General features: G+C 44.0%; 1 protein-coding gene across 3 annotated transcripts in view; it reads right to left on the bottom strand.

Moving 5' to 3' along the window:
* Positions 1–950: 950 nt before the first annotated feature.
* The window catches only part of LOC122555427 (SAM domain-containing protein SAMSN-1-like), a 158,897-nt gene continuing 147,417 nt past the window's right edge, over positions 951–12,430 (bottom strand). For 2 of the 3 annotated variants that reach the window (XM_043701419.1, XM_043701421.1), the window contains 4 exons: positions 7,776–7,930; positions 6,590–6,796; positions 4,856–5,000; positions 951–1,726 (listed from right to left, as the gene is read on the bottom strand). In XM_043701419.1, coding sequence (XP_043557354.1) covers positions 1,527–1,726; positions 4,856–5,000; positions 6,590–6,796; positions 7,776–7,930 — 707 coding nt within the window. In that variant the 3' untranslated portion in view covers positions 951–1,526. The remainder of the gene's footprint in view (positions 1,727–4,855; positions 5,001–6,589; positions 6,797–7,775; positions 7,931–12,430) is intronic. The other variant, XM_043701420.1, reaches the window with a different exon arrangement.

The raw sequence follows: 12,430 nt of genomic DNA, 5'->3' as shown, positions 1-12,430 counted from the left end.
ATGGGGGGGGGTGACAATATCTGGCCCCCCTTGGTGTTCATCCCTGTAGAGCTCAAGCTCACCATACCCACTGGCTGTACAGCTTCTATCACCAGATCAACTGGTTTTCCCAAATTGCCGCTTATCGAGTCGCCTCCATTTTGGTTTTGTTCAGATGATCCTTGTAGTGGATCATGGCTTCATCCGTTCCAGTGGAGGGGTGATCCCAGGAGATCACAGAATAAAACAGAACAGAAGGAAGCCACTTGGCCCATCCAGGCTATACTGATTCTTTGACAGAGCCAAACAACCAGTCCCACTTTCTTCCCATGCTCCTGCAAATTGTTCTTCCTTATGTACTCATCCCAGTCTCTCTTGAAGCACCAATAAACAAAATGAAACAAGGTCAAATGCAATGCTGTAAAAAACAAAACGCAGGGAGGCTTATTGGGCTGGTTTATCTTTGCCCTGTGGATTAAGCTGGAGTAGTCTGCAGGAGCCAGGAAATTTAGAGGGAGCAATCATTGGGACAGCTTCCTGACTTGATCCCCCCTCCTTATGATTTTCACAGAGGAGTCTTCAGAAAAGTGACTCAGCAGTGGCGAAACGCCAGAAGAGAGTAATGATTGAGCCAATCAGTGACACAGTTAAATGGGACTGAAATTTCCTGGTGCCTTTATAGGTTCCCCACTCTGTCTTGGTTCATGAGGACAGTGGAAGGGCTGGGGGCTTTGGCTGGACAGTCAGAGTATTCATAGAATCATAGGATCCCTGCAGTGTGGAAATAGGCCATTCAGCCCAACAAGTCCACACCGACCCTCCGAAGAATAACCCACCCAGACCCACTCCCCTATCCTCTTACTTTACATTCACCCCTGACTAATGCACCTAACCTATACATCCTTGACACTATGGGCAATTTAGCATGGCCAATTCAGCTAACCTGCACGTCTTTGGACTGTGGGAGAAAATTGGAGGACCCAGAGAAAACTCACGCAGACACTGGGAGAATGTGCAATATCCACACAGACAGTCGCCCGAGATTGGAATCGAACCTGGGTTTGACAGTGGTCATGCTGAAGGACCAAACCATTAATCTTCGAAGCATTCTTCGTTCAAATCCATACTCTTCACTTGCAGATGGCTCCAATCGGTAGTGCTGGCGTGATTAATTGGTTGCTGGTCCCACCATCAGTATTGTTCCTCTATTTTCTGCTTGGACATCAGATATGGAGGCAAACTATTAATTAAACGCTCCCACTAAATTCAGCCACAACCAGTTCAGTGGAACCCTGGGATAGAGCTTCCCACAGTTTCTGAAATAATTCAGCTCATCGAGTTAAGATAATTTGCCAATCGTCATAGTTTTTATCTGGGAGAGCATAGGGTGAATCCTAAACTGTGCTCTTCGCTTTCTCTTGTAAATTCAGGTCAAATAAAGGGAATTCTGCTCAATATTAATGCACCTAGAAAGAAAACACTCTCCAGTATCCATTGACTCCCACTGTCTGACTCAAAACTGTACAATGTGCTTCTTCCCTCTGCCATCAGTCAGCAAGGGAAGCATCTTCAACCATTTCAGGCAAACTCTCCAGATCCAAGTCTTCTTTCCCATTGTCTGAGATTTCAGAGGTAGCATAACATCCGGAATCTCGGGGACATTCCTTCAAGTGTGCTTGATCGAGTTTGAGGTCAGAGGGCTGGTTCTCAGCTACAACATCACTTTCCTCTTCCTGTTCACTCAAGACTGAAAAACAAGAAGGGCAAATGTATCATTCCGTTTATCTGCCATGATCAGTTCACCATTAAATAAAAACAGATAATTGAGAAGCCATGAAACAGCTGGTTGGAAGTTTCATATCCCGTATGCTTGTTCTTTGCGAAATCTTAGATGGACATCAACATATGAAGCTGGTGTTAAAAGCTCTTGTGGTGCAGTGGCAATGTACCTACCTCTGGAAGCCCTGAGTTCAAGAACCACCAGCTCCAGAAATGCATCATGACATGTCTGAAGAGGTTGTTTGAAAAATATCTGTGAAGTTGCTGTTTTAATGACTGAGGTTCCTTGCTCTGACCACTCTGTCTGACCTTCCCACTATGTTCCTCAAACCCGCCTAGTCATCCTCTGCCTATATCATTTTAGAATTAAATAAGACAATCTAACCAGTGTCCGTTGACATTCAATTGTGTAACCACTGAATCGCCCACTATCAAAATCCTGGGGATTACTGTTAACCAGAAACTCAATTGGGCTCACCATATAAATACAATGAATACAAGAGCAGGTCAGAGGTTAGGAATCCTGCAGCAACTAACTCACCTCCTAACTCTCCAAAACTTGTTCACCATCTGGAAGGCACAAGTCAGGAGTATGATGGAATACTCCCTACTTGCCTGGATGGGTGCAGCTCCAACAACACTCAAGAAGAAGCTTGATACCATCCAGGACAAAGCAACCCACTTGATTAGCACTACATCCATAAACATTCACTCCCTCTACCACTGCTGCTCAGTAACAGCAGTGTATTCTATCTACAAAATGTACCACAGAAATTCACCAAAGATTTTCAGACAGCACTTCCAAACCCATGACCGCTTCCATCTAGAAGGACAAGTGCAGCAGAAACTCCACCACCTACAACTTCCCCTCCAAGTCGCCCTCCATCCTGACTTGGAAATATATTGCCGTTCATTCAGTGTGTCAAAATCCTGGAATTCCCTCCCTTAGGGAATTGTGGGTCAACCCACAGCAGGTGGACTGTAGCTGTTCAAGAAGGCAGCTCACCACAACCTTCTCAAGGGGCAGCTAGGGATGGGTAATAAATACTGGCCATGTCCCATGAATGTGTTAAAAGAAAAAAAAAGCTTATTTAGTAGCTGTAGCAGGGATAGAAATCTAATAGAATTGATTCAAATATGGAGTTCCAGGAAAGTTGTACAAACACTAGGGAGGCAACAACATGTTCAATGACCTTGGAGAGGAAAGGGAGGATGAAAACATGGAAATTTGGAGAATAAGAGCAGGAGTGGTCCACTCAGCCCTTCAAACGTACACCATCATTCAACAGGACCATGGCTAAAGATCCAACTCAGTCCTCTTTCTCCCCATGTCCTCTGAGTCCTTTAATCCTAAAATCTATTCCCAATTCATTCTTGAAAACATCCAACATTTTGGCCTTGACTGTTTACTTTGGCGAAGAATTCCAATCACGATCTGGATGAAGAAAGCAGGAACAGGGGACTGAGTTGGATGATCAGCCATGATCGTATGGAATGGGGTTGCAAGCTCGAAGGGCCGAATGGTCTACTCCTGCTCCTTTTTCTGTTTCTATGGATGTTCTTCCACCTTAGTATCATTTTCCCATTTTTGTTCCATACCCTTTGATACTTTCAGCACTGACAGCTATATCTAACTCCTTCTTAAAAACGTTTTTCTCCAATGTTTCTATGGGTGTGGCCGAAGCATTGTCAGAAAGTTTGCCCCATGGGCTAGTGTAAGTAAGAGAAGGGCAAAGGATGATCAGGTGGCTTCGATCTTAGTCACATTCAGTCTGGGAGGTTCTCACACTTCATGTTGGTGGAGCCAAAGGAGAGATGATTCAGGAGTTTTAAGGTTTTATGGGACATTGGTGAGGCCTCTTCTGGAGTACTGTATCCCAGTTCTAGGAAGGATATTATTAAACTGGAGAGGGTTCAGAAGGGATTTACCTGGATGTTGCTGAGAATGGAGGGTTTGAGTTGTAAGGAGAGGCTGGGACTTTTTTCACTGGAGTGTAGGAGGTTGAGTGGTGACCGTATAGAGGTTTGTAAAATCATGAGGGGCATAGATAAGGTGAATAGAAGGTGTCTTTTCCCTAGGATGGGGGTTTCAAAACTAAGAGGCACGTTTAAAGGTGAGAGGAGAAAGATTTATAAAAGCCATGAGTGACGAATGTTTAACACAGAGAGTGGAATGAACTTTCAGAGGAAGTGGTGGATGTGGGTGCAGTTACAACATTTAAAAAACATTTGGATAAGTACATGAATAAGAAGTGTTTGGAAGGATATAGAGCTGGAAATGTGTTGCTGGAAAAGCGCAGCAGGTCAGGCAGCATCCAGGGAACAGGAGAATCGACGTTTCGGGCATAAGCCCTTCTTCAGGAGGGCTTATGAAGAAATGTCCTGAAGAAGGGCTTATGCCCGAAACGTCGATTCTCCTGTTCCCTGGATGCTGCCTGACCTGCTGCGCTTTTCCAGCAACACATTTCCAGCTCTGATCTCCAGCATCTGCAGACCTCACTTTCTCCTTGGAAGGATATGGGCCAAGCGCAGGCAGGTGGGACTAGTTTAATTTGGGATTATGGTTAGCATGGACTGGTTGGAGCGAAGTGTCTGTTTCCATGCTGTATGACTCTCTGAATCAATGACATGGTTTGGAATGGAGTAAAGACACTGGTGGTCAACTTTGTATCCCAGCATGATTCTGGGAGAGTGAGCAGATGACCTTATTGATTGGCAGATCGACCTTAAGGGACCAAATGACCTACGCCTTCTCTTATTTCTTATGTTTATCACATTAATCACCCAGGTGCAGGTTAAAGCCTTCACTCCAAAACTGCCTACCCCTCCCACACCTTTCTCCACCTTGTATATTTGCTCACAATGAATATCCTCCACATTTAGCATGGGAGAGAAGGCCAGAAGAGAAACTGCAAAATACTAACATGTTGAGACAAAAGAAATGTTGAGACAGTAGACTTGGAATATTTTTGTGATACAAATCATCTGAGATGGAGTGATGATCAAACTGCTGCAGGTGAATTAGGGACTTAATCACCTTCATGTACAGAGACTGATGAGGTCATAACATGAAGCAAGAGTGTAATGTCATCCTTACCATCGTAATCCTGTTGAGCGGCATTCAGAAGCATCGCCCTCTTTTCTGCATCTGTGATGTTCAGTTCAATCAGGTGACTCTCCTTGAGATCCTTGAAGTCATCCAGACTCTGGTAGCCATTGAGAAGGAATGTGGAATAGAGATCCTACACAGACCAAAGAATATGCAAGCCAGAACCGTTACATATGGAACGGGGCAAGGAAGCCAGCAGTGTCTGTCATGTGAAGCTTCTTCAAACCTAGTTCTTTGACCATTGCTTCAATGAGAGGGATTCAATGGTTCAGTGGAACTATCACTGGAATTATTTATCCAGCTATTTATGTAATGGTCTGGGAAACTGATTTCGAATCCTACCATGACTTCCATTTGAACTAAATGGAGGGAAACAAATCTGGAATTCAGAGTCTAATGGTAACTATGAATCCATAATCGATTGTCAGAACCCACCTGGTTCATTTACGACCTTCAGGGAAGGAAGCTGCCCATCCTAACCTGGTCTGACCCATGTGTAACCCCAGACCAACAGCAATATGGTTTTTTAAAATTTTTTTCTTTTGCCCCCACACCACCGCCTAACTGCAGTAGTGCTTATATTTTTCCCCAGCATCCATGTCGTATGTGTGGAGGTGCGAGACACAGTGAGAGACAACAGGTGGACAAATCTTTATTCATTTCCCACCACCAGGAAGAAAGGAAACACCCAAGTGGCCAGTGACAAGCAGTGCCCTTCTCAGAGGGCAATGCTGCATGAGCAATATGGTTGACTCTCAACTGTCCATCTGGGGTGATAAGTGGCTTTGCCAGCGATGCCCATATCCCATAGATAGGGAAACAAAGGCAATAGTGGGGACAGTGGGTATGGCTGTGATGAAAGTAGCATGGACAATGTCAATGCTTTGGTTTTGGGGTTGGAGAAAGGATATGGGAGAAGGTGGTTAGGCCCTAAAACTATTGAACACGAGATTGAGTCTTGAAGGCTGAAGGGTCCCTCAGCAGAAGATGAGATGCTGTTCTTACAGCTTGTGCTGAGCATCACTGTAGGTTTATATAAAACTAGGAACAGCACAGACAGGAGGGCTCAAAGACCAGGGGCATAGGTTGAATATTAGGGGCAGAAGATCTTGAGAAGATGTGAGGAAAACCTTTTTCCCCCAGAGGGGAATCTGGAACTCATACCTTGTAAGGGTGAGAGAGGCAGAAACCCTCATAACATCAAAGAAGTACTTAGATGTGCACTTGGGATGTCAAGACATATAGTAACATCCTATAAATACACCGTTGGAAAAAGGCAGGTTCAGAAAAATAGATTCTCTTACATCCAATTTTCCAGTCTGGGAGAAAAAAACACCAAGAGAAAACTCCTGTCTGTGTGGGTTTCTTCCAGGTGCTCCACAGTTTCCTCCCACAGTCCAACTATGTGTAGTTTAGATGGTTTGGCCATGCTAAATTGCCCATTGTGATTGGGGATGTGCACGTGAAGATGGTTAACCATGGGAAATACAGGGTCATGGGGATAGTGTGGGGGTCTGGGTGGGATGCTCTTCAGACAGCCAGTTCAGACTTGATGGGCTGAATGGCCCCTTTCTGCAATGTAGTGATTCGATTCTATGATCAAGACCCATAATTGAAGAATGGGAAAGATATCAAGGAGACTTTGTGTGTCCAACCAGGAGCCAAGGTAATGAAGAGAGAGGGAATGAGGAAGAAACAAGGAAGGCAGCACGCCATACGAACCTCCAGGTGGAATCTTTCCAGCAGCTCCTGTAAGGAATCAGGAACTGGCTGTCTGCTCCTCCTCTCCGTCTTTAGTTTCTTGGGCACAGCTTCTTCATTGGGCAGGATATCCACATAAATGAACTTGAAGTTTCCCACTTTGCCATTCAACATTCCTGTCCAAGTGCCCATGGTTGGCTTGTTAATTATATCAATAATGTTGCCTTTCTGAAAAAAAAACAAGGTTGGCATTACTTAACCTTTGCCCTTTGAACTTGAATGAACCAGAGACGAGGAGAAGGGTTGACTTTAACTCAAGGGGCATAATGGGTACTGGGTGGTTAACACTCACAGTGTTACTATATTTGAACAGTTAACTAGTAATAGTTAATAATCTATTATTCTAAGTTTTCCAACAGAATTAAGTTATTCCAATTTCTTCTATCTTTTGTTGTCTTAACTAAAGCGTACGAATAAAGTGTGTTTCGCTGCAAAACAGGTAGTTTGACCAATTGAATTGTGTCTGGAGTGCACACCTTACACTTACCTTTAAAATAAGAAAAAGTTAGGGTCTAGACTATTCTCTTGATATATTTTGAGGGGTTTGGTTTGGACTATAACGATTGTTCATAATTGTTAACCTGTAGCTAGCCTATTTATTTGTAACAAATAGTAATCCTTGTTCAGTACTGCAAGTTGGTTGATGATTCTTGTCAATCCAAGCTGAAAGGACTGGAAAATTGGAGAATTCTGCTACTTTATAAAATTTTCAACTTTTATGTTAACCCCAGCAATGGACAGGCTTGATTTCTAATGTGCTCCTCCAGTGAGGAGTAACAATACTACATATAAATATGCACATTAGCGGAAAACATAGACCATTTGACTTTCATGTGCCTGTTCTGTCTTTGAAAAATAATGATTCAATAAGATTGTGGCTAATCCGTTTATGATTCACATTCTGCATTCCCATCTAACCTGAATGACCTTTGATTCCCTGGCCTAATAAGGAACTGTCAAACTGTGCCATAAAAATATGCAATGACCCTGCCTTCTGACACAGAGACTTCCAAAACCACATCAGCCTCTACGAGAAAATTATCACACAGTATCCTGGATTGCATTCCTGAGTGGGATTTGAACCTACAACCTTCTGACTGGGGCAAGTCTCAGATGCCCCAACCCAAATAAGTCAGTGCATTCTTACCGTCAGCTTGAGGGAGTCAGTGTCATAGGGACTCGGGGTGAAGTCAGTGTGCACCTTTGCTCGTCCACAGAATGGGCCTGTGTAGGGAACCTCCTCATCCAACCTGAAGCTGTCCCGGTTACTTGCTGCGTCTGAGCCACTTGCAATGCCGCCTGCTTAAGAAATAAGGAAGCATCAGGACTGCTCAAGGCAGATTGGTCCACAAGTCCTCCCAAACTCTACCTCCCTCCAACCCTCTCTTCAGCAGCACTCTCGGAACCCTCCAATATATGCGCCTCTCAGCTCCCTCATTCTCCTTTCTCTTACTCCCCTTTCAGTCACGGAATCATAGAGTCACACAGCACAGAAAAGACCCTTCAGCCCATCACAGTTTCCTTCTTTCATGTACATCCTTCTTTTGTCAGCGATTACGTAAGTAGTTGTTTTGCAACTTTGTGGGTTGTACTAGAACCTCCCATGGTAAATTTGGAATATAATTGAAATAAACTAAATTAAAGGAAGAATTTGCACCTTATGTAGCATCCTTTGCACCCCCAGGACAGCCAAAAATGCTTTGCAGCCAATGAAGTCCCCAGAAGAAAGAGGAGCCATTTACCCCCTCAAGCCTGCTCCACCAGTTAGTAAAACCATGGCCACATAGGGATATCTTGGAATAATACATACTTCAAAGGAGAGGGCATGTTGGAGAGTTTTGGGATGCAGAGGGAGATTGGAGTACTGGGACAAGCTAACTGAAGGTGTGGTCAGCAATGGTGAGACCAAAAAACAATTTTAGGGCTTGAACACCTTCTTCCATGTCTTTTATCACGCTACACCCCGGCCCTGTCATCACATAATTCCCATTAGCTGCTTTTCCTTCTCCCTGGCTTACCACCATCCATCCTTTTGTCTGACAAACAGTCTTTCTCTCTCTCTCTCTCTCTCTTTGAGATTTGTTTCTGTCCACCGCTTACTCCATTACCTTCCCCTACTCCACTGTCTCCAGTATATATACCACCTTTACCTAGCTATTATCAGTTCTGAAAAGGGGTCAGTGAACTTACAGATGACACCAAAATTGGACGTGTAGTTGACAGCAAAAAAAGGTTACCTCAGTGTACAATGGGACCTTGATCAGATGGGCAGGTGGACCAAGGAGTCGCAAATGGAGATTAATTTAGATAAAAGTGAGGTGCTGAATTTTGGTAAGGAAAATCAGAACAGGACTTATAAACTTAATGTCACTGAATCATAGAGTCACACAGCACAGAAAAGACCCCTCAGCCCATCACAGTTGCTGAACAAAGGGACCTTGGAGTGCAGGTTCATAGTTTCTTAAATATTGAGTCACAGGTAGATAGGATAATGAAGAAGGTGTTTGATATGCTTTCCTTTATTGGTCACTACATTAGTCATCTGCACACAACAAGCAAAATTAATGTCATCTACAAAATACCTTGCAAGAACTGTAACAAACACTACATTGGACAAACAGGTAGAAAACTAGCCACCAGGATACATGAACATCACCTAGCCACAAGATGACATGACCCCTCTCATTAGTATCCTTACATACGGATGAGGAAGGACACCACTTCAACTGGGCCAACACATCCATCCTAGGACAAGCCAAACAGAGACATGCACAAGAATTCCTAGAGGCCTGGCATTCTAACCGGAACTCGAACAACAAACACATTGGCTTGGATCCCATTTACCGCCCCCTGAGAAAAAGAACAGGAAATGACATCACCATAGGAAGTGATGTCACCACAGGACATGACATCACCAACCCAAGGAAACTTAAGCATATAAATAGAAAGTGGGCTACACCACCAGTGCTCCATTTGGAGGCTCACTGAAGATGTTACCTAGTATGGTGATGAAATGTCTGAAAACGAACCTTCCAGCTCAGCGAGCAAACCTACATCCAGAACCTCAACCTGAGCTACAAATCTTCTCAAAACTCACAAACTTGAAATGGTTCAGAAAAGGTTTACAAAGATGTTGCCAGAACTAGAGGGCTTGAGCGATAGGGAGAGGCTGAATTGGCTGGGGCTATTTTCCCTGGAACATTGGTGTCTGAGGGGGTGACCTTATGGCCGTTTATAAGTCATGAGGACATGGATAGGATGAGTAGACAAGGTCTTTTTCCTGGGGTGGGGAATCCATAACTAGCGGGCATAGGTTTAGGGTGAGAGGGGAAAGATATAAAAGAGACGTAATGGGCAACGTTTTCATGCAGAGGGTGGTGTGTGTATGAAATGAGCTGCCAGAGTAAGTGGTGTAGGCTGGTACAATTCCAACATTTAAAAGACATCTGGATGGGTATATGAAGAGGAAGGATTTAGAGGGATATGGGCCAAATGCTGACAAATGGGACTAGATTAAATTAGGATATCTGGTCAGCATGAACGTGTTGGATCAAAGGGTCTGTTTCTGTGCTGCACACATCTCTATGACTTGATGACTCAAAGCCTTAACTCTGTTTCTCTCTCCACAGATGCTGCCAGGCTCACACGGCTTCTCCAGCAAGTTCTGGTTTTGGGGTTTTTTTCGAAAAAGATACGGAACGAGTAAAAACCATGTGAAGAATCTCACATTGAAAGAGGGCTTTAGATTAGTTACAGTGTGGAAACAGGCCCTTCGGCCCAACAAGTCCACACTGACCCACCACCCACCCAAACCCATTCTCCGATATTTGCCCCTTCACCTAACACTACGGGCAATTTAGCATGGCCAATTCACCTGACCTGCACATCTTTGGACTGTGGGAGGAAACCGGAGCACCCGGAGGAAACCCACGCAGACACGGGGGGGGATGTGCAAACTCCACACAGTCAGTCGCCTGAGATGGGAATTGAACCCGGGTTTCTGGTGCTGTGAGGCAGCAGTGCTAACCACTGTGTCACCTGTCAGTCTATAAGGGTTTGTAAGCAGGGGTGAGAACTTAAAAATCAAGTGATTTCTGGACTGGGACCTGAGTTGCGTGAGTGGGGAAAGCAAATATTAAATTATTTATTCTTCAGGACATGGTCAAGGCAACCTTTGCTTCCCATCCCTAATTACCCCTGAATGGAGTGACTTGCTGGGCCATCTCAACGTGTGGTTAAGAATCAACCACATTGCTGCAGGCCTGGAGTCTCATGTCAGTCAGACCAGGTAAGGATGGCAGATTTCCTTCACTAAAGGACATGGGCGAAACTGATGGGCTTCAACAACTGACAATGGTTTCACTTAAAAACAGAAAGCGCTAGGTCTTTCAGCAGCTGTGAAGAAAGAACTAAACAGACCAAACTCAAATTGACTCTTGTTTGGAACAATGACAACAATTTCATGGCCTGATTTTGGGTCCTGAGTTTACTAATTAAATTTAAATCCCACCAGGCGCTGTCGTGGGACTGGCTGCCATACCATTGGAGCATTACCCTGGGCTTTGTACAACCAGCTCACTAATATTTCCACAATTTCACTCTCCCTCCAATTTCCAAATGTTTGTCTAGCTCTACGTCTTAAAGCTAAATGTACCCACTGTTGTACACAATATCCCATTGTCATATTAGCTGTCCTAGGCTAATGGGTTTGAAATTCCTGTTTACAAGCAGATTATATCAATTGCATTATTGTTAACCAATATGACCATGTCTGATCATCCAGTTCAATAGCCTATTTTCACCTTACCACCATGTCATAGGAACAAACCCTTCAGTCCAACAGTCCATGCTGATCATAATCCCAACGTAAAATTGTCCCACTTGCCTGTTCTTGGCCCATATCCCTCCAAACTTTCCTATTCATGTACTTATCTAAATGTATTTTAAACATTGTAACTGTAACGGCATCTATCACTTCCTCTTGAAGTTCATTCCACATATGAACCGCTCTCTGTGCCGCTCATGTCCTTTTAAATTTTTCTCCTGACACCTTAACAATATGTTTTTTAGTCTTGAAATCCCCCACTCAAGGGAAAAGACACCTCCTATTCACATTATCTAGACTCCTCATTATTTTATAAGGTCACCTCTCAACCTCTTACACTTCAGTGAGAAAAGTCCCAGCCTTTCCAGTCTCTCATTGTAACGCAAACCCTCCATTCCCACCTTGATAATTCTTCTGAACCCTCTACAGCTTAATAATATCCTGAATAATGTCCTATGATCCCTTTAGCCCCAAGTGCTACATCTAACCCCTTCTTGAAATCTTACAATGCTTTGGCCCTGACTGCTTTCTGTTAAAGCAAAATCCACAGGCTCACCACTCTCTGGGTGAAGACATTTCTGTTCAGTCCAAAATGATTTATCTGTATCCTTCAGCTGTGTCACCCGGTTCTGAGCTCCCTGTCAATGGGAACATCATTCTTGCATCTACCCTTCTAGTCCTGTTACAATTTTATAGATTTCTATGAGATTCCCCCTCATTCTTCTGAACTTCAGCAGACACAATCCTAATTGATCCAGTCTCTCTTCAAACATCAGTTCTGCCATCCCAGGAGTCAGTCTGGTAAACCTTCGCTGCACTCCCTCAATCGCCAGAACATTCTTTCTCACCTAAGGAGACCAAAACTACATACAATATTCCGGGTGTGGTCTCACCAAGGCCATGTATAATTGCAGCAACACATCTCTGCTCCTGTACTTGGATTCTCTCGCTATGAAGGACAAGATACCATTTGTCCT

This window comes from Chiloscyllium plagiosum, chromosome 12 (genome assembly GCF_004010195.1).
Source record: "Chiloscyllium plagiosum isolate BGI_BamShark_2017 chromosome 12, ASM401019v2, whole genome shotgun sequence".
NCBI classification, from domain to species: domain Eukaryota; kingdom Metazoa; phylum Chordata; class Chondrichthyes; order Orectolobiformes; family Hemiscylliidae; genus Chiloscyllium; species Chiloscyllium plagiosum.
The sequence above is the reverse complement of the archived record's forward strand: the minus strand, read 5'-3'. Positions and strand labels throughout refer to the sequence as shown.